Source organism: Venturia canescens, chromosome 6, assembly GCF_019457755.1.
Source record: "Venturia canescens isolate UGA chromosome 6, ASM1945775v1, whole genome shotgun sequence".
In the NCBI taxonomy this organism is placed as follows: Eukaryota; Metazoa; Arthropoda; class Insecta; order Hymenoptera; family Ichneumonidae; genus Venturia; species Venturia canescens.
Window position 1 is genome coordinate 4,498,521 of NC_057426.1, and position 22,766 is coordinate 4,521,286.

General features: G+C 45.7%; 1 protein-coding gene across 1 annotated transcript in view; it reads left to right on the forward strand.

The window, feature by feature from the left end:
• Window positions 1–215: 215 nt before the first annotated feature.
• Egfr (epidermal growth factor receptor) overlaps window positions 216–22,766 on the forward strand; it is a 95,563-nt gene continuing 73,012 nt past the window's right edge. The window contains exon 1 of the mRNA XM_043422278.1: window positions 216–283. Within this exon, the coding sequence (XP_043278213.1) occupies window positions 238–283 (46 nt within the window). The 5' untranslated portion in view covers window positions 216–237. The remainder of the gene's footprint in view (window positions 284–22,766) is intronic.

The following is a 22,766-nucleotide window of genomic DNA, read 5'->3' on the forward strand; positions in this document are numbered from 1 at the left end:
AGCGATTGTCGCACGAAAAGTTTCTCTTCGAGAAGTGCGTGATCGAAAAAGTTGGATCCCGAGAGTGCACAGTGTGTTCACGTATTTATTTTCCATTCTCTCGGAGTGAGGTGAAGTGGTGATGAGTTTCAAAGCGTTCTTGTGCAAATAAGTGAGAGGCTGTTAACCTCAGGCGAACACAAATCCTGGATAATGATAACAATGAAGGAGGGAGGGAAGAGCCTCTGGATTTTTTGGATGCTGCTCGTGGCGCATCTCGTCGACGCCGTCATCGAAGAAAGAGGTGCGTTTATTTGTCTCTAAAACAATGGAATTACGTTCTCCATCGTGCTAATCTCTCAGGACTGTGGAATGCAACCGTCGCTATGACGAATCGCCTCGTGTTACGTTCGTGCTTCGTCCGTTCGCCTGATCGAACGGAAAAAAATGTTTTGCGATCATTTCGAAAAGTGCGGCTCGCACTCCCGAGACTCGGTCGTTCGATTCAGGCCCCCGAATTCCACGCTGTTTTTCGCACTAAACAAGCTCCCAGCAGATTTTTCATGGACCACCAAAAGTCGTTCGGGTTTAAGCGGAACGCGATTCCTCGTAATTTTTTCAGCCTTATCAATATTGCGTATTTACACGAACGAAAGTATCCAATCGCAATTCTTATTTTTGCTTCGTATACCGACAGCCACGCTTGTGTGCGTGCGTCGTAGCACGTGGTAGTGAGCGTCTCGGGTACGAAGCGTTATCATACGACACAATTTTACGTTGGAGGGAGGCGCAGCCGAATGCAGGGAATGAATGGTCGAAAGTGGCCCAAGGCAAACGACGTCTTGTTTGTTTACTCTTGTGTGTACGTAGACGTGCAATATTTTTATGAGAAAAAGCACTGGCGAAGCGGTTCTCGTTTGTTCTTCAATTGCCGGATCCCCGATGGGTTCAATATTATCTCGTTAAACGGTTAATTAGCTCGTAATAAAATGGGCTGAAGGGAAGAGCGCCGAGCCGGGAATTAAGGAAAAACGATTTTTCGCTTCTTTTGACCTTTTCATAAGTCGAGCGCGATCGAACCAAATTTTATTGGCACCAGACCTGCATCACTTTTTCCCCGGAACGTCCGGTCACGACGAATGTTTCGCTCTACGATTAAGCGCCGATTTTAGACCGTGGAATCGTGGGCCGCGCAAACTTCCGGCTTTTTGTCCGCGTCGGGCGAGGCGTTGCAGGATTTTCGGAAAAACGAGCGCCACCAAAAACACTTTTGCAAAAATTCTTATCGCTCGACAACGCATCACTGTCGCGCTGGCCATATCTTATTTATTTATTTTCTCACGGAGACTCAAATACACGAAGTCACACAAGGAGAGAAAGTTTCACACGGAATCGCCGCGGCGAAATTCAAACGAGGTTTCAGCCCGATCGCCGTCGATCGACGGCGCGTTAATCAACTTTTTCGAAGATTACTAAATCTGGTCGGACTTTTCTCAAAGCTCGCTACCCACAAACGTATCGGGTAATAAAACAAAAACTTCATTCTCAATTCTCCCTCGAAACTGAGGCGCACAGCCGCGCTGACATTCTCGATTCTGTAGAACGTTGAGGAACATATTTACAGTCACGTGCTCACATGTGCGGCTATTGTTCGCTGTGCGACTGTTGTGTCGCATAGTTTGCGAGAACAAAGCCTGCTCGTTAGCAAAGCAAAAGCTCCGGCTCCCCGGCTCGTGGGCCGGGGATCGAAAAATCGAGATTTTCGATTCCACCAAATCGTAACTTCGAAAATCAGCGAAATTTGAGCTCCGGAACAAAATACGGTCGTAAAAATATGCACGAAAAGAGCAGCTTCGGAGCTTCGAATCAATGACACTGAAGTTTGCAACGTTGGAGTCCAACGAAATGATGTGAAAAAACTCTCCAACAATTCCAGTAATTCTCCAATTCTGTTACCTGCCGAATTAGCAACCCGTAGATTTCCAGTAAACACCAATGATTCGTGAAATAAAAAATTGGTGAATTGTAAGTGCTATTTTCGTTAATTTCGTTGGACTCCAACGTTGCAGACTTCAGCGTCGTTCGAATCAGCGAATTTGGGTTCTCAGGAAATTCTACCGATAAATAACCCTTCCGCGTCCACATCCGTTGCTTCCTAAATCGAAGGAGTTCGAACTCGACTCTGTACGCGCGAGGGACAAAAAGATATCGACGTCCTGGACGCAAGGCTCAGGAACGAGGATCCGTTCGTTCAGCTCGACCGAGAGAACAGAATTCTTCTGTACACAGGCGCGACAGAACGTGTGCACGCGTTCGCGAAGCGGTCGGATCAGCGAAGCATAAAGCAGCGCAGAATCGAAGCCTATAAACCTCGTCTCTTGAAGTTACAAGGAAAACAACCGAAGAGACTTTCCGTGAGTGAGCGCCATTGCTCTATTGCTTTACGACACAACGCGCGGATCGCGCGTGTGCGTGTACGTTCGTTCTGCGGAGCAGCCAAGTGGACGTCTCGGAGGAACTCTAATCCGTGAAAGTACGAAATTCGTTCCACGTACATAAGCGAGGACGCGATTGTGCATTTCTGCATATGTGCACACGACGGCGAGTACGGGCGCGACGTTCGCTACTCGGACGCTCCGGCACGATTCTCCTCGCGACTTCCGATCTGATTTCTCTGAGATTGATCAAATAAGGGAGCCTCTGAACAGCGGAAAACCCCGTATTTTTTAATGCCCCGTCGCTCCAACATGCGAGACTGTCTTTCAGAGGAACTTTTCCGAGTTTCAATAGCTTTAAAGAAATTCTATTTCCACAATGCTTTTTTGGACCGAGCGTCCGTTTGTGCAATTCGAATTTGGAGTAAATCGAACTCGAGGGATGTTAGCAGGATGAAAGTTTCCCCGTGCAATTTTACTCGTCATTTCGCACGAGAATTTTCCAACAACTTTCACCCCACGTTTCTCATCGCAATTCGGGGCTTTTCGGAGCTCAACAACGAACAAATAAGTTGCCAGATGAACCTCGCGCAGTTCGATTTTCGCATGCTTGCGTGAGCACGCACGAAGAAGGAACGTAAACGTTTCGCCGACTCTCGCGATGTCTCGATGAATTCCGTTCTCAGTGCGTTTGAGAATGGTTGCATCTAACCGTAGACGATTGCATGAATATGTGTCATATGAATGCAAAACATGTCGTCGATAAGAAAACTCAGAGAGAGAGAGAGAAGAGAAGAGGGGCGGGGAGGGAGCGCCGGGGGGGGGGGGATAAAGAACGTGCGAGTACACACCTCTCGTTCTGTCTATCTCGGATGATTGCTCGTTTCAACGCTAACAATAGATAGCTCGATTGTCCGCACGTATCCGTAATGCTAAAGAGCGTTAACGATAAGACACGATTGAAATTTTTTTATGTACGTACCATTTATTGAGATAACGCTGAAGTTTGCAACGTTGGAGTCCAACGAAATGATCTAAAAAAACTGTCGAATAATTCCAGTAAATCTCCAACTTTGTTTTCTGCCGAATTTGCAGTTCGTTATTTTTCAACCCACATCGATGATTCGTGAAATAAAAAAATGATTAATTATAAATCTCTTATTCGTTCATTTCGTTGGACTCCAGCGTTGCAAACTTCAGCGTAATTTATTGACAATGCGAATATGAGTTCGACAATTCCGAAGTACAGAATATACGAATGAAGGTGGAATTATAAAAGGATGAGACCGAAATTAAGGAGTTTTGAATCCACTGGAATATCGATATGAGAAAAGCTCGTATTTAGACGATAAAAATCTAGTTTTCGGTGTATTAATATTTGCGTGTGACGCTCTAAAGTTTGCAACGTTGGAGTCCAAAACGAAACGGTTTAAAAAGACTCCGATAATTTAAGTAATTCTCGAATTTTGTTCCCTGGGGAATTCGCAATTCGTAGTTTTTCAATCTGCACCGATACTCGGTGAAATAAAAAATTGGTTACAAAAATGTCGTTTTCCGTCGTTTCGTTGGACTCGAACGCTGCAAACTTCGGCGTCGTTATTTGCATACGAAAATGACAGCTGAGAAACTGTGCTGGTGGGTCATAAAAGGGCATAAATTAAGGCAGTGCGAAGATAATCGTTGCGGAAACTCCGCTGGAGTTATTGCAAGAATTAGACAGTGAAAGTCGGAAAAAACGGAGTCGCCCGAAAGCGCTTTGACGGACGAAAAGAATGGGAAAGTTGTTCGAACGGTGTTTTTCAAATAAAAAGCAACTCGAACGCGATCAGATTATCACAGTTTTCCCAATCAATTGCAAAGCAGCAACGACGCGTATTTGTGCGTGTGTGAAAATCAGTCAGCGCTGCGTAGAGTTCGAGAGACAGGGCGCAAGATGATTCTCGCGGGGATGCGTCACCGGCGCTGGTACGTAGTGATAGTCGTCATCGGGATTGGTTCAAGTGGTGTTGACCCTCGAGAGGGGGATTCTCTCATTTCTCGCCCTCTCTCTCTCTCTCTCTCTCTCTCTGAGTTTATCTCAAAGTCTTGACGTTTGTTTAGCGCGAGCGTAGCTCGCGAGAAGTCTTGTCACTGCGGGCCTCGTGGACGCGCAGCATTGTCGCAATATCTTCATCTCGAGCTGGCACGATTCGTGGGAATGTCACGCGCCCGCGGCTGCTTCGTCCCGTGCCATTTGATGGATCATTTTAATCTTTTAGCATTGACAGCCTGCGCGGAGCTGACGGTTCACTCGAAAAGGCTTTCTGCGAATTCCTGTCGTCAAACTTTCTTGGCCAATTTCGGGCTTGAATTTTCGCGGCTCGTCGATCTTGGAGAACCTGACTAAATTGGTTCACAATGGATTTAGTCGCTCATCGAACGCGACCGATCAGGTCCTCATCGGCAATCACGAACTTGTTCGCTCAAACCCAACGTGTTTTATTTACTTCCAGACACCCCGAGCCCAACGTCTGATATATTGACGTCGCTGCATGGACACACAGAATTAATTATGAGGAGAGTTAATGTGCTTACTCAATTAGATGCGTGAAGAGCCGCGTTCACTGCGGGCCGCAGGGATCGCCGCACGCTCCCTGCACCTCCATATTTATATCTATGAACTAACGTAATGATACACCCACCGAATCCAAGCCGCACGAAAGTAAAGGGGGTCACGGCGCCTCTTCTGAAGAATTTCGTGTTTATTGCTCTACTCTAAATTGGAACTCATTGAAAGTACGATCAATAGAAAGGACGCGCCGCTCACTCGGATGGAAAAAGTAACGAAAGTTCCTTCCTACGTTTGAGAATTATGAGATGGGAGTGAAGATGGCTTTGGAGCGAGCGTAACTCGAATTTTCTCCGATAAAAATGCATTTTTTTTTCAAGTACATTGAAAACGAAGACTCGATGGCATTCGCGCGATCGTTGCTAGCACTCGGTTTTCTCTGCGAAGGAGCCTGCGGAGCGAGTCGGAAAATTCGGCAACATGGCCTCGGGGTAGGCACCCCGCCGCGGGGCTTGACGGGGGTGGCTGAAATTCCATTCCTCTACAAAGCCGCTAGGCGCGTTCCGGGAGCGATCGCTTACAGAGGAGTATAAAGAGAGGCTCGACCGAGCTGGCCAATGAATCTCGGCGCTGCAACAAGTCGGAATCTCCGACGATCGAGCGATGAAACTTTCGGACGAGGAAACTTGCCTCAGGCATTATTTGATTTTTGAGATTCTCCATCGCCGAATTTTTCTTTGTGCACATATCCGCAACGGTAAAGTCGAAAAAGGAATCGAAACAGTGCTCGCTGCTGTAGAAATAATTTTATTCCTTTCCTGTGTCGAATCGATATCGCATGACTCGCATGTGCTTCCTGTCGAGCGCTGCCATTTTCCAGAATCTCGTCCAGCCTCGCAGCTCGTCGGAATTCTTACGGTGAAACGCGGGCGGACCAGTTCCGTGATCGTTAATGGCGTCAACGAGTTCTCCTCGTTCGGAGGAACTTCGTTCCCATTCCTCGGGAAGCATCGGCATCGGAGAGTTTCCAAGATATTTCCATTTCCGGTCAGCAACTTTTCTCGCTTTTTATACCCTCGGTGACTGTAACGACTCGCACGAACGCGAGCGCGTGCGTGCAGGCAAACACTCTGACGTCCGGATCGCAGAGCGATCGGAAGGAATCGACGATTTCTCGTTTTGGCGAGTTTGCAAGCCAATATTTTGTGCGGCAAAGCTTGTCCCGGAATCGGAACCTTTTGAAGAAATTTCAACAATCACCGCAGTTGCTTTAGTGGCAATTTTTCGATTCTGGAGAAAAACAGATTTGCTGGTGCGACTCGTAAGAATTCTCATACTTTTACTTCTTTATGCAAGCGACTAGCGTATTGCTGCTTCGAGAAAAAAGTGATTTTTTTCCCCCGAGTTGCGCCTTGCAATACGTGTACGAGCTCAAGTTCTTTCATCGTGCTTCTACATCGTTTTTTGCCTCAAGTTTTTAGTTTCTTTTTATTTCGGCGAAGCGGAATTTGATCCCTGTAAAGAATGCGAGCATCTTTCCGCAGGGAGCAAGGAAAGTGTGCGGTTTTCGACACTGGTCAGCGAGCTCGGGGGGCACTATGAAATCTTGGCATTATTCTGCCATGCACCCGAGTAACTTGATACGATAAAAGGTAAATCGAGAAAAACATCGTTGTCGAAAGCTCAATTTCGAGAGCGCGTACTTTTCTAAGCGAATTTCTGCTGGTTTCGGGTCAGCCGGCGGCTTCCCCGTACAGCAATTTTTTTGTTCGCAGAAAACTTGCCACAAAATTGTCCACTGATTTGTAACCCAGCGCATTTCCTCGTACCCGCGAGTTGCGAGGAATTTCGTTAGTTATTTTTCGAGACTGCGATTTCGATTTGCTGATAAAACCGATTCTGTTTCTCGGTGTTTCTCCTCGACATTCAGCTTTTGCTTCTCTCACTTGACGTGTCATATTCAACACGGTCATTTGAGACTGCACGCAACAAGCATCTTCGCTTTTATACACGAGGCGTTTCAAGCCGTCTCGTCCGGACTCGCCTCTCAGCTTTTTGTCCTCCGCACCATCGTTTTTTTGTAAAGCACGACCCGTCGATCCGACGCGAAACTGAAAAGACAAACTGGATTCCCTCAGGTGCATCAACGCACTGAAAAATTTGAGTCCAAGCCGAGGAAGGTCTTCCCGAAGGAAAAATAATTAGACACGAGGCCTTCCCCGCATGAGGCTCACTCTTTAGTCCAGCATCAAATTTTCCTATAAAAATGTCCTCCCAGGAACCCGCTAAAAGCCTTCGATTCTTTCGACTCTTAGGAGCAGAATGAAAATAACGTTGAGAAAATTGAGAAAAAACATCCGATACGTAAACGACGGGGAGTGAGGTGTCCGCACCGAAAGAAATGCCCCGTATCGTCGGGGCCGCGTTCCGTAACGATTCGCTTACCCCGCGGAGGGTGCATTCGCGTGTTTTCTCTCAGCGGTACCAATAACACGAGAGAAAAAGGTACGAACTCGAAGAAATTAGTGTGTATACGGATATACGTGGAATTCGGTATTGAAAAAGCTGGACAAAGGAGGAAGAATGAAAAATTTTGGTAAATTGGAAGAGAAGATTGTTGAGGATCGCGTGAGTTTTGTCGTGCGGTGAAGAAAAAACGATAATAACGAACCTGCTGCACACAAAGCGAAACAAAGCGGTGCGAGAGAGAGAGAGAGATGGAGCGAAGAAAGAAGGACTCCGAAGAGGGAGTTGCGAAGGACGTGAGGAAGATGAATACGAAGAAGAAGAAGAAGAAGAAGAAGAAGAAGAAGAAGAAGAAGCAAAAGAGGTAGGAAGAACGTGGAATAAAAAATGCTCGAGCAAAGACACGATACAGCGGATCAACCGGAAGTTGAGACTCGCGCACGCGCAGAAAACTCGCGCAGCTTATTCTAGACGAGGAGGAGGCTCGTGCAGCCCAAGTTCAAAGCCCGTCGCAGGGTGTCCGTAACCCCAAAGAAAACAACTCCCTTTTCAAGGATCCCCCCGTCGTATCAGAAGCGTCAAAGAGGCGGCGAGCTGAAAAGTCTCGAACGAGGCAGACTCTTTAGTGTCTCGGATCAACAGCTTTATCTCCATTCAAGTTCATTCCGATTCTCACTCTCCCGGCGTGGCTTAATCTCGTCCTGATATTCCTCGACATGAGCGATCACTTTATTCCCATAAATTGCCCAAATAGCGAGCAACAATTCAATCTCCTGATCTCCTTTCACTGAAGAAACATTTTTAAATAAATGAATAGTTTCAGTAGCAGGAAGAGATTTGGAGGGCAATCATCTTTGATAGCTTCTACTGACGGCGCAGCTTCCACGTTGTGACTGATGGATGCAGAGGAGCTCGAGAATCACTGCGAGAAAAGGGCAAACTCTCAACGGCCAGCACGCGCTCAACTCGCGCGTAGTGCGCGATTTTTGAGATCTTTTATATGCAGAACGTTTGCTGCAACGATAATTGTGCACAAGGTTCGCTGGGAAAACGAAAAATTTTTCATCGCGTGCTGTCTCGTGCGCATGCAAGCCTGAGAAAATTTCCACATTTCGAGCCTATGTTTACTCCAGTTTCTTTGTTTTTTATAGTCTTTGTTTGCACGGAAGTTTCTCTTTCCTGTAAAAATATTCCCAGACTCGGAAGATTAGCTAAATTTGAGAAAAGTGAGGGTGCAAATTACTCGAAAATTATCACTTTCTGTTTTGGCCATCGATCAGAGTCTCTCACACGAGCGTGCGAGTTCGGTTATAATTGTCATTTGCGTTTCTGCGAAGTGAAACCCCGCATCAGTGAGCGCGCCAGTCAAATTTTTCCAATCAAAGGGAAACGCTTTCGGGAGCGGGAAAGTAAAAGGTGAAAGAGTGGCGCGTGTATGCAAGTCATTCCGACTCTTGACTAGTGGCCTGTGTTAGAGGCAGAAAGAGCAGGAGAAAGAGTGTGAAAGAGACGCGAGATGGCAGACGTTTAATCGCGAAGGAGTCCAATTTTATCGGGTTATTTTCAGTCTTGTTACAACAGAATAATAGCAAGCCTCACAGCTGTAAATCTCGAAACTAATCTCATTTTTAGTCGTAACTCGGTAATGATGGTATCGAGCAAAGACTGCAAAGCGAGCTTGAGTGTGACAAAGCCCTGTGACAAAATTTCATTTTCCATGCTCCGGCAAGTTCGTCTTTATCGTCGGTTTCAACGGGATTTGCACAATTGTCATTAATTTGTTGAGTGAATGAGAAAATACTTAAATCTGTAATACGCACCATTCCAGCGATATTTTTGGTGTTTTTCATTTATAAATAGCCCCGAAAGTGCGTCGACGTGAAAGAACAGAGGGCGCGTTTTCTCTCTCGCGTCTTGTTGCGTCGAGAGAGATGTTCCGAGAGTTTCTCGGGTGCGAAGTAAGAGTATACGAGCGCGGAGCCGCGGTGGAGTTTAATTGAGGTTGATGAGGGGGGCGCGCGTATTGGCCCGGAATTCAATGCTGAAATGATGTTTCATGCGGGCTCGTAAAGCGCGCTTCGAGTGTGCGAGTCTCGTTTCAAGAGTTCTTGCGTCGAGACAATCGATACGATTCCATTTTTACGATATTTCGGTCCAGCTGGGACTGCGGCTAATAAAAGCGGCTCGAGGGGTACTTTTGATCGGTGATTCCGCAGTGCCGGCGACTCGTTCAATGCTCCAAGGATCCTTACACCGAGAGTACTTAAGGCTTAACGAAGTGTCGACGGACTCTCGTAGGCTCAGACGATCCTCGTAAAACCACTTGACGAAGCTACTCCCAAACTAGCGCGAGACTAATTGAACAGTAGTTTTGAGATCATTTCGAAATTACTCGCTATTACAAGAGTGCCTTCGCAACGTTTCAATGGCAGACTCGATGGGATTTCGCGGGCATCTTCTTTCCCCACGCTGCACTCTGCCATCGTCCTGGAATCGTCGAGTTCTTTTAATCGGTGCAAAATTTGCGAAAAGTCATTTCCAGTTTCCATTGTTTCGTGAATTTCTCCGAACCGCAGTTTCCCGATGCGTTTGACCCGGTGAGTCGTATTCCCGTGAACGATCGAGGGCAGCATGCAAAGCGTGTGAAGAAAACGCGCCACGTGCGGCAGCGAGCTATCGCTCCGGAGCTGTCAGAGCTTGATAAATGAATTTTACGAGAACGACTGACGTGGCAACTTGTCGATAAGAGAACTTTCCAGTCCTCTCTAATTCTATTTTAAATCTTCCTCGCAGAAAGAATGCAAGGAAAAGTGTTTATCGAAAGGGCCTCATTTTGTCAGACAAGTCGTGTGTCTTATCCGTCAAGATAATGTCGATTCCGGAGCCTGAAATTCCACAGAACTGTGTTTGTAAACGCCAACAGATGGTGGTGTCACAACATGCAGACCAACGGCGAGTTACGCTCGCCAAATGCTCACGAGTTTAGTGTAACAGGCCGCGTGCATAACTTCTCGCGGACTTGAGCGGTAACCGTCTCTCGCTGAATGGAGCAGCCTTACCAGCCACCTAATGATAATCGAGCTGTCAGAGCATCCTCTAGTCATCATGACGTACACTATTATTTTCATTTGTAGGCGGAATGCATCTGGCGAAAGATCTTTGTGTGTCGTTCCTTCTGCATGGGAATTGAAAAGTTGATGAGCGCGCGTGACGAATAAAACGAATTCATTTTCATCGTCGAAATCATTCCTGATTCGACCCTGTGGATTCGAAAGTCAAAGATTTTTTTTCGAATTCCACTAAAAGCTTGGTGCTTCAAAGAACATTTGGATGGATTAAATATTCTCTTATACAAAATTGTCGGCTAATTGACGGCGAGTGTACGAAGAGCTGGAATTTCGTCGGTTGATCGCAGCGCCAGTTCGAGCAACTGCTTCCAAACTTTTTCAACACCTGCCTCCGGGCTCGCGGGTGCGCTGATTCAGAGCACTTGTTGCCCTCGATATGAATGTAATTGCCCGACGCCGACGGCCGAGTGGAAAGGAGAATAACGAAATCGCTAAAGCAGAATGTGTTGAGCAACCAATTCCACATTCGTTCGGCGTTGGAACTACGTCGTCGGGCGTTTTGAGCGAGCTTCCGATCCCCGCCGCCGCATGATCTTATTTACCTTACGGATAGCCCGGAGCGTATCGGGCCTGAGGAAGTCGCACCTTTTCGGTTTCTCAGCGGTCGATCCAAATTTAAGACACGAACACATTACGGTAACACACTTTCGCAATCGATCGTTGAATATACGGAGAAGAATTTATCGATTGTTGAAATAAATTTGCCACCTGGTGGCTCGCAGACCGAATCAATCTCCATCGAGTAGTCGTCCACGTTTCGTCATCCTCCAGTGAAAGAATCCAGCAGCACACAAAAAGATAGAAAAAGAACGTGTGCGTGTGCTGTATTAACTATATACTTGTGTACAGGCCTGCATGTAAAACTGAGTTCGCAGGAATAGCGTGGGGATCGTGGTTATGGATATCAAGAACCTCCCTTCTGGAGGTGAAAAGAGCGAATGTTCACAGGAGACTGAGAAAGCTGGAGTGAGAGGGAGAGAGAGAGAGAGAATCGAGTTTTGCTGCCGCGGCCATCAAGCATCGCACACAGGCACAAAAGTAAACGCATACAAACATGATTTCTACGTACCTCCGGCATTCCTTCGCTCTCTTGAGCCCGCTTCCCGCGCGTGTATACCGTACCCTATACCATTCAGGCATAATAACCGTGCAGTTTCCCAGCGCGTCTTCAATGGGCGAAGATTGCATGCTACCAGAGATCTTGAGCCGGTCCTTGTCTCTATCCGTCTTTATCTTTTTCGTTCTCTCGTTCACTCGATTCTCTCTTTCTCGGTCGCCTGTCCCCTCTCCCCTGACCCCCTTAAGACTCCTTGTACACCTCACGCAGCAGCTCGACTCGCGACCGCGATCTTCGCTTCTCTGCCATCTCTCTCTCTCTCTCTCTTTCTCTCCCTGCTCGCTCGCGCTCTCTCCACGCTTCTTTCTCGTTTTTTTCCTTATATCCGCCGTGCTCGCGTACTTAATATCGCTTCATCCTCGTCTCTGAGACGGGATCGCGTACTCCATTCTATGAAGGGACCGCGGTCTTTCTGCTCGCGAGACTCGCGCACGGAGCTCCGCACTCGCCTTACTTCACTTTTCCAGGCTGCGTGCTTTGCAGGCTCTTCGCCAACAAACTCTCGTGATTCCGCCAACTATATCCGCCTGCGTATGCGTGTGTCCTGACTCGCTTATCTCGTCCTCCTTCTCAATCAACGAACCAAACTCTGAGAGTACTTTTGAGTCGGATTGCTAAATTTCAAGGATCGACCGAATTTGCAAGAGAATTCGATCGATCCGGTGAACGCTGCCCTTAAAACTTGTAATTCTCGGTTTCGTAGACATCAAGTGCTTTGCGACATTCGCTCGAACCGAGGAATCAGCGAGCCGATGATATGTAAATAAATGATCGTGATTATTGCATCGCAGAAACGAATGCGGAGCGCGAAGAGATACTGAAATTTACGAAACGGGAATGCAGCAGGAATAAATGCTCGAGGAAAATGGAAAAAAAACTGCCACTCCCGGGTACGTGGATGTGCGCGCTGGGAGTGAGAGATCGAGGTACCATCGCGGCAGCGACATGGACAATTTCCAGGAACGCGAAGGAAATAAAACTTGTAGTTGGTTTGATGAGTACCGAGCGTTAAAAATCATATAGCAAAGACCGGGAGAAGTCATTGACCGTCAATAAGTCGGAAAGTCGCGTGTGGCTCCATCTCTTCGCATCTTGAGTTTATATTCGTATCGGAAGATGCAGGTGGTCTCTGGCTTTGGTGACAGCCTGCGTGAATGAAACACCGAAGCAAAATTCCATCGAAATTTATCTCCAAATTCGATTGGACGAGTGACGATGACGAATTTGGAGAGGAAATTTATGCCTTTGAATTCAAAGAGAAAACGCCAAAGGGAAAATCGGGGATTGAGAGAGCAACCGCGGTGAAAAAATAGCAACTGTTGCTCGCAAGGATCAAAAGATTCGAACTCGATTTTCTTTTGAAGCTCTCATCGCGAGCGCGTGCTTGAAAAAAAACACGAAACTGGCTTTCCTCCTGGCCTGCTCCAACGCACTGAAAAATATGCGTAACGCTCGAGCGAATTTACTCGCGCAATTGTTCGTCGCCGCGCTCGCCGTGAAAAGAGTAACTCCAGAAAATGGCACTGTCGGGAGCACGAGACGAAGGCACGATAAGAGCAGCGCATACTCGTGACCGTTGACCAAATCGGGCAACTCGTCTCCGAGAAAACAGCCCAGATATGTCTCCGGAGATTTTGCGGCGTTCTCTCTCGCCGCCAAACCGGGACTTGCCGCGGAGATCTTGTCCTGCTCTCTTCCCGTGTGCTATGCTCCCCATTGTCGTCATCCTCGTCTCCGGGGTGAACGTCCAAGAGAAACTCTCGCGTATGCTCGCTCCTCGACTTGACGAGCAAGTGAACTCTCGGGGCTATCCTGCCTGCGATGCACTGCGAGATCTGCATCGCCGACCTCTTCGCTTCTCCCTCTTCTTTCTCTCCGTGTCTCTTTTTGTCGCCCTCGACACCATAAACGTCGAGTTTCAAAGCATCATTCCGTGCAATACACCACTGAATTTCACCGAGAGTCGTTGCAACGATTCTCAACAGCAAATTCACTGCGAAACGACTCGAATGTAAAGCAATGAAAATTGCCGATGAATTTTGTAAATATTCCAAAATGCCATCAAAACCCATTCGCAATCGTGAGAAAGCGCCAAGATAATAAAACTCTGAATAAATAAGTCAAAACGACACGACGTCGGAGGTAACATTGATGGGATTTAATGCTCGGATGGAAAGTAGACTATGGAAATAAATCGACAAAATCCAAGCTGCCGTAATCACCGCAGCATTTTAACTGCTTCCGCGCCACCAAAACATATCGAGCAAATTGACTTTTTCCGATTTGAGCAGTTGTACGAAACTTGCAACTCGAATCAGCATATTTGTTCCAGAGATTTTCTGGAAGGTTGCCCCTCCAAAAAACATTCTTCGACATATTCTCACATGACACAGTTCGTCCCGCACGATGGTCGACGTGGCTCGATGAAACGACGCAGACGCACGATGCGTGCGAGAAAACTGTGTGAACGATCGTCTTTTCGCGAAGTTCACTACGGCCCTTTTGTCCTCGATTATTCTTATAGCAAGTCCCCAGGGAGTTTCGAGTTCAGGTACCACCTACAAACAGGCACAGGTCTGAGGCTACCTCGACTTTGTATTCTCCCCTCCGCCTGTTGGAACATTGTGCTCAGCTCGTAGACGCGGAGTGCGGAGGCCCGATTATTCGAGATGTCTAGCACCCTTGCAACGTCGACATCAGTTCGGAACGATTCCGGCGAGACAAATCAGAGAAAGACACATAAATCGAGTGAGGAAGGCGCACACAGGGGGACGTGAAATACGGTTTACCTTGCAGAGCGAGCTCAGGTAACTGAAACCTTGAGCTGACGCGGCCTTTTTCGTGGTCGTTCTTCCATCCGCCAGCCTACTTTTCATCTCCCTTCTGCTTTTTTCTACGTACCTCGCTCCAGCGCGATACAATTCTACGAGGTTTTACCTTTTCAGAGATTCACCAGCATTTTTCGAGTGCACGTGGCGTAACGCGGGTTTTCGATCTGCTGTGTGCACTTTCGAAGATATTTAAATGTTGAGAAACGTAATGAATATTGGAACTTCGAATTTCGAAAAAACATCGACCCTAAAATTTCTGCACTTTCCTGCAAAATTTAACGTACTTAGAAGCTTAGAAGTGAACTTTTGGAGGTGACTGTAGCCAGAGCGAGAGCTGGAATGCCTAAAAAACGTGGCATAGCTCGAGAGGGATTGGAGAGCGGTCGAGCTCGCAGTCTCGGTGAAAATCTTTCCACACGTTTTCCTTCGACGTCGTTGAGTTTTCGTTGAGAATAAAAGTTTCGCGTCGCCTTTCATCAAAGTCTTCCGTTGTCACTCCGTTTCCCCAGAGTAGGAAAAGTCACTGCGGAAATAAGTGAATCGGTGCCTGGACGTTTGACCGTGTCTTTCAAGAGCTTTTCGCGCGATTCAATCGTCCACTTACTTTTTCAGCGCCGCGTTAAAACTCGCCGGGTTCAACGCCGATGAAATCCTCCCTCCCTCGGGCAAACTCGCTGGAGAATTTCATACGAATTTGCAAATTATAATAATACGAAAACCCAGTCGCAGAGGCTCCTCGTCTAAAGACCTCAAATTTCGTAGCTCATTAAGAGCCGACCACCCATGCGAAATTTCCTGAGGCGCTGAACGCCCTCGAGAGATTCAATACGCAACATAGCACACCAGAATGCACGGCGTGTATGTATCGCACATATTCACAAACGTGCGTGGGGAATATAAACGCGCTGAGCTCTTAGTAAGAGCACATGATATGGGGATATAAAATTACATGCGCTACTCGGCCAGTATAGTCTCGTTGTTTGCTGGTGTACTCCCGTATGGGAACCAAGGTGCGATGGACACGATGAACACGATAGCTCTCTTGGAGAAAAACTTAACGTGTCTCTCGTGAATCACTGGTTTGGTAATTACGCTGTCTCGACGTTAACTAAACTACCGTTGCGATCCCCAAACTAGATTGCCGAGTTCATTTCGCTCTTTTACGTGCGTTCGCTCTTTCGATCGAATCCCTAAATTACTGCTGAAATGAGAAATTCGAGATGGTTTCGCAGAGAAACAAAAGTTAGTAGAAAATTCTACTGCAGTTCGGAAATATATTTGTTTTCCTTTTTCCTCAGTCCTTCTTTTGTTACGGAGTCCGTTCGTCCACCCGATCCCGAGGTACCGTTATTTCGAGGATTTCAATCGGACGGTCCGAGCCGCGGGTTTCTTGGACTCGGAAAGGCGCGAGTGCGCTTATTCCCGTTCGGACGTGCGTTTTTTACCAGCGTCTTTGTCGAGGCCCGGCGTCACGCGGCGCAGAACGCAAGAAAATTATCACTGCTGCGGAATATTTCGGTGTTGAATGAATTTCGAAAATTCTCACGCACTTTTTGAGACCGAGGGACTGGCGGAGCTGGGAGTCGCTCGAAGGACCGTTGGCATTGAATAATTGCAATTAAATTGAGAAAATGTTAAAACAAAAATGATTCGGGAATAAAAACATTCGCAACGCCTGCGGCGAGTTCTCCACTCGAAAATTTTCTTCTTTCGATTCTATTTTTTTGACCGAGCTTCGGTTCAAACCGTATGTTATTAATAACCGGCCGTGAGGTTTTTCAACCTCCCGGAGTCCCATAACGAAAACAAAACGCGATGTTTTTCAGGAAGATTCATCCCGGTTCGCGTCTTTCTTGCATAGTGGAATAAAAAAAAAAAAACAAGAAAAGAGAGCATCAACGTGGATGTCGGCCATGTGCAGAATCATGTGGCGACGACACATGCGGCTGATGTATGAAATAACATCTTTTTACTTGGCCGTTTTTATAAGCAACACGCCGCACAAAAAGACTGCAAACGAATTTTCGGTATACGATTAAGTTTGTTCGTATTTACAGGAGAGTTTAGTCGGCAGCAGCGAAAGAAGAGCTTCGTCCTGGAAAAACGGTGGCGTGCAAACAATTTTCATCACTTTCCTCACTAAAGAAAACAAGAAATTTTATTTCGATATTACCCGTACGTTTTCTGATCTGCATGCCAAACGTAACAAAGCAAGAATTTGATCCTCAAGAGCGAGCTGCCTCGATCGAGCGTCGATTGAAATTTTATTCGTCCTCCTACGGCCGTCCTTACCTCGATTCTGAATCACGGTTATCAAGGGCGAAAGGAAACTTTGAAAAACCTTGCCGATGCGGCGGTACCCCGACTGAGAGCTCCGCGTGTGCGTGTACGCGGCCACCAGAGGCGCTCAGCGGAACTTTCGTCGCTGCGGTACCGCGAATCAGCCAGTGCAAGGCTGCGCAGCCGAATAAGTCCGCACGATGAGAACCATCGTCGTGAGGCCACCGAAGCCGTACATCGAACCACCGGGGATTTTGCAGATGAAATAATTGAGCAGAAACTTTCATTGGGATTTCGGCGGAGAGATTCGAACCTGAGGCTGGTGCGGGGGCTGCGAGTTGAGCCGAGCCCTTATGCACTGGACCAACTGCTTTTTCAAGAAAGTATGAAAACATTAAACCGCGATGCATCCGAGCGCAAACAATACCGGAAACATCTTTTCCAATATTTCAAATATTTACAATATTAAGTGCCTCCCGGTTCGATCCTCGCGCGTTATTCCGCAGCGTTATACTCACGGACGAGCACCGACAGAGAGTTTCCCCTTTTCCGACCTGCGTCCGAAATTCGAGAACCCTCGTTGTATGAGGGTCCCGTTTGCGCCACCGTCGGTGAGCCGGCCGTGGGAGGCTCCCTCGAAAGCGTCTCGAATCTCCAATTTTTAAACTGTGCCCGGTGAACCCGGTGTTAAAACACTCGACACTTCCTAACTCGTTTCACAGATGAGTTCACCAGCAACCACGCCGCGGTTTTCATGTCCCTTCGGACATGAAAATCTCCTCTCGTAATCGGCTAAATTGCGGGGGAAGAATCCCGAAACTATAAAAGTGAGAAATCGAACTTGCCGATTTTTCGCTCTTAAAATGACAAAAAAATAAAAATCAATTCTGTGCAAAAAGCAAACTCGAAAGTGCTTTTTCGCGTAAAAACAAATTTTCTCTGCACACTCATTCACTCACCCACTAGCGCGAAGCTCTTTCATCAACAATTTTATTTTCCATTGAAATTTCGCAACTTTAATGCAGATCAAAGGCTAATTAATTTCATACTACGCGCTATTTTCTCGATTCTATTAATTCAATTGAAACATTATAATGTATTCGTGTAGAAAAAATCCACTGTAATTCGATTCGATTCACGGTGTTAATTTGTTTCCGAGTCCGCGCCGCGCGAGAGCCATTGCGAAGTTAATTAATCGTTCTTACAAATGCGTACGTGTGAAAGAATAACACAGAAGTATATTATTATATGAACCTGACAATGGAACATCGGATCGGTATATAATCGGATACAATATAAAGACCGAGTCCCGGTACTCCGCGTGCGTGCATAGATAGACAAACGTATAAGACACTCGACTTTATTTTCCCAGCTCTTCAGACTTCGTTTCCACTGCGCCTTTTGAAGCCAGGAAATGGAGTCATTGCGACTTTCCACTTGTGTTGGAAAAATTTATGAACGTAAATTCTAACTCGCGACGACAGGGCTGGAGTTTTACTACAATTTTGAGAGGACGATGTTCAGGAACAGATGAAAAAAAATGTTGTCAGTGCACCACGAAATATAGTCATGATGAAATTTTCCGAGGGAAAACTTGCGCGTGGATTCGTTTCCGGTTAAATGCTCGACCCTGAAACCATCTGTCCGGAGCTATGAATCTTGATGATTCTCGTTCCATAAATTAAAAAAAAAATTCTTCAAACTAAATAATTCAGCTTGAGAGAATAAAGCAGCAAAACAATTCTCGGTTTTGTTTATCGATTGAAAAAGGTCAGCTGGAATGAATTATCGATTGTTGTACTTCATATTTGATTCCACGCGATCGTATCGCTTTCCGCTTGTGCGTAATCGATTTTTTCTTGCTTCATTAACCCAGCTATCGATCGAACGGTGGACACTCGAGACTCGTCGTGGCAAAGGTAACCATGATTTCTGATTTGCTATGGAAATGTTCGACGGTTTGTTCCTCCTTGAGAAGGAAAAACCAGCAAGTTTTGCTTGAAATAATCGGAGACAATTGAAACTACTGGACAGAGCTGATTCCGAGCGTAAACACCTTCGGCGCCAAGTGCTGAAGATGCATTTTTATTGAATTCGAATGGAATGTGCGCAGGAATCCTCGTGGTTGCGGAGACTAAAAATCTGAAACATGGAGCTTTCTGTGTCTGTTGTGAATATTTTTCTGAGCGAGAATTTACAACCGCGTGCTGCTGGTATTTTCAACAAGAGAATAATTAACGGTTGAGTTCAATTTCCCACAGTTTTAAAACAAGAACGCAAACATTCCGTTATTCTCTCTCATAGCATTCTCATTTCCATGGAAGAGTCATTCGGAAGGATTTCACGTTCGCGCGTTTCATTCTTATCGCACGCGTCTTTGTTCGACGTATGGATCCATAAATTATCAAGCAGACTGGGATAAATATACGCCGAGTCCCGTCCAGCTGGGTCCTATATCACTTTTGGCAGGTTGTTATGATAGAATTTTCACGAAGACTTTACAAAAATAAATTCCTTGAGAGCTGAACAAAAGTGTTTCAGTTGCAAAGTTCCCTGCAATAAAACGTGTAGAAAAAGCTTTATTGTTTCCTGGCATTGAGACAAAATGTAAATAGATTCTTTTTGGTTCCTTCGACCTCAAAAATCAATACTCCAAGAGGCTCGATCAACTTTTCGAATGACGCCTCCAATAATTCCAGTAATTCTCCAATTTCGTAGCCCCTCGAATTTGCAATTCGTATTCAACCTGCTTCGATAATTGGTGAAATAAAAAGTTGCTGCAAATTTCAGCGTCGTATTTTCGGTACGTTTGAGCAGTCTCAGCTGCGAAGTTAACTCCTCCATTTTTTTAATTCCCAAATTTCATAAAAATCACTCCTCGTCAAATATTGACACGATTCTCAGGCGTTAGAAAAAAATGCAAACTTCATTTTCATCATTCTCACTTGCTGGCTGAGATGCTCCCGCTCTGGACGTTCGTTTCTCAAAAATTAGTTGGGTTCCCATTTCGAGAGTCTCATGAAAAGAAACACGTTGTTTGAGAACTGGTATAGGAATGAGGCGAGATGAATGAGGAAAAGAAAATAACCGTGCCAGGTGCTGCTGGCGGAGCGAAGAGGCCCGGCTCTAAAAAGCGAATTCTGATATACGCACGCAGCTTCTGAGATGCCAGAAGGAGCCAACCCGGAAGCTGGAGGTCCTCTCGCGTCCTGTTTTAAGGATGCCGTCTCAGTGTTTCCTCCTTTCTCTTTCCCGTCTTCCTTTCACATGCTTCTTTCTCGATGCGATGGTGTCCCATGGCACCATCGGGGACAGCTGTGGTCCAATGGACACCACGCCACTCTCTTCCTCTCTCTCTCGCTCTCTTTTCTTCCTGATCAGTTTCCTCGGTGGATTTTGAGAAAATTCACACCGGCAACGACCAGGCTACTGTTTTACGGAGAATTGATGGAGCGACTTTTGACCATTGCTCTCAAACCTCGACTAATAATCCTGCAACCTGATATTTCGTGTCTGTTGGGCTTTTTCAAGTACTTTTCCTCGTTCCACTGTATTGGTATATGGAATCCTGTACGAGGAAATTGGAAGTTTGTGAAGAACTGTGAGAATGTGAATTCAAATTTGTTGAGAATGTCGAAGTAATGAAGGATTTTGAATAGATTAAGTTTCTTTCGAATTGCTCGATCTGAGCAAAAGTGATGAAAATTCAAAGGCATTTCGACGGTTGATGTTTCGGACTTTTGGAAAATTTGGAAGCTTTGGAAACTGAAGTCATTTCTCGAGGCATGCAAAAGGGAAACGAACATTTTTTCACGGAGCAAGGAAACCTTGTGGAAGTTCAGAGTCCACGAAATCACTTTCGATGCAATCTGCTCCGTGACGCATGCAGCAGACCGTACCCTCGGTTTGGAATCGTTTTTGGAAGTTTTAAGAGAACTTCTCGACGCAGGTGTTGAGGATTTTTTTTAGCGATATATGAATCGTCTGTGAAGACTATGATTTGATGGTTATGCGGTTTCGTCGCTAGCCCAGGTCAGCCCCCTCCGAAATTCATCCCCACGAAGAAGCTGCTCCATTGAATTAAGATCGGTGTCCCGGATAAACACCCGAGGTGTATCGAACCGCTGTTATTATTCGAAACTTAATTAAGAAAGTTCAAAACCCATCGAAAAAAATCACCAGCTGCTGGAACATTTGGCAGCCACCAACCTTCAGAATATTCCGTTTTTTTAGTCCTTAAACGATCGAGGGAAATCAGATGTTTTTTTTCGACAGTCGGAATAGGCCGAATAAGAATTATTTTTTCTCATTTTTTTCAGGGAAACGCTTTATTTGATGAATTATTTTTAAGTTTCCGAGGAATGATTTTTTGGTCATTTTCGCTGCGGGGAAAATAAAAATTCATCGCGTTTTCTGTCAAATTCGGTCACAAGGAACAGAATTTTTGTTCCTCTCCACAAAAAATTACCTCAGTCCAGTCCTCTGCGTCCACTTTGCAGGGAAGGATAATCTTTGTAAAAATTTTCGATTCAGACCCAAGTCGTTAGCCGCCGTTTGGGAACAGCAAATTACACGATTCACTTCGTATCGCCGAATACCGTTATTTTGGACCATTAACCAGGAATATATAATATTCTTTCGAATAAAGTTTCGAGAGGATTTTGCGTTTCTCTAAAAAACTACCACTCGCAGCGTGTTTCATAACCATTCGCAGCATTCAATTTCTCGTACACCGTACGCCGGAATCTAGCAAACACGTTTGCCTGGTAAGACTGGACGAGAGAGAGAGCATTGCTTTCAACCTTCAACGCCCACCCACGCTTGATTCTGTGTGAGCGGAGAAATCTCGTAGAATCGAATCTGTTTATATTTACGCACTGTGATAAGAGGCTGCGATACGACGGACGCATGCTTCGGTTGTCATTAACTATGTGCACTCTGTGCCCAGGATTGAATTATCTTTTGTCAGAACGACAAGTACATCGTCGTATTAAAATCGTTCGAGATCAAACAAACTCAAAAACGTCCATGAAAATTGTTCAATTTTCTTCGTCTTTTGCGTATTCTTTTTACACGCAATAATTAATCAGAAGTCAATTGAACGTAAATTTCCACAGATTTTCATGTCAGTTTCGTTTCAATTGTGAATATCGATTTCGTTCGAAATATTTTCTCGTCGTGGAAATTTTTTGTCAGCTTTTTATACTCTGAATGAATTTTAAGCAAAAACATAATTGATAAAGGAATTTAGAGATTTTCGAACAGGTTCGCTAGAACTGCGATTCGAGGCAGCGCTTTCCATATATTAGAAGAAATTTTTTTTTAAGACTTTTCGTTTAATTGATAAAAGCACAGACGAGACAAGGTTTCTCATTAACGTAAAGCACCGAGCTTTTCCTCCCTCGATTATATCATTACACAAGATAGGCAAACGAAGAGCCCTGCCGCGAACAGCAAAGTTGTTTCGCGCTTGGCTAAGCGAGACCACGAAAAGACTTCATTTTTGTTGTTTCGTACGCGGGGGACATGTGAGCACAAATTTTATGCTTCCCCAAGGATCATTCGGGAATACTCGATTCTGGGAGAACTTTTCTTCGTAGTTCGTACCGTGACGGTGAAACTGCGAGTGGAGAAATGGAATAAAGTTTCACGATTTTTGAATAATTTCTCTTTGAGAAGAACGAAAAATATTGTTTCAAAGCGAATAATTCTTTGTTTTCGATTGCTATAAAAGTTAGCACGATCCAATCGAATTCTCGTGTTTTCCTAGTTCGTTTCCTGTCACTCGGGAACTTCGCTGAATTTAAATTTGTCTTCTCTCCACTCAATTTCAGCGTAAAATCCAAATCAACGTAAAAATCTTTTTCAGCGTCTTTAAAGCGATTCCCTCATTCGCGTTGGCTCGACACGTAACAGCAATCAGGTATGGGCCACTTGTATTTTAGTTTCGTACGTGAAAAGACTCGAGCTAAGGTCCCATTT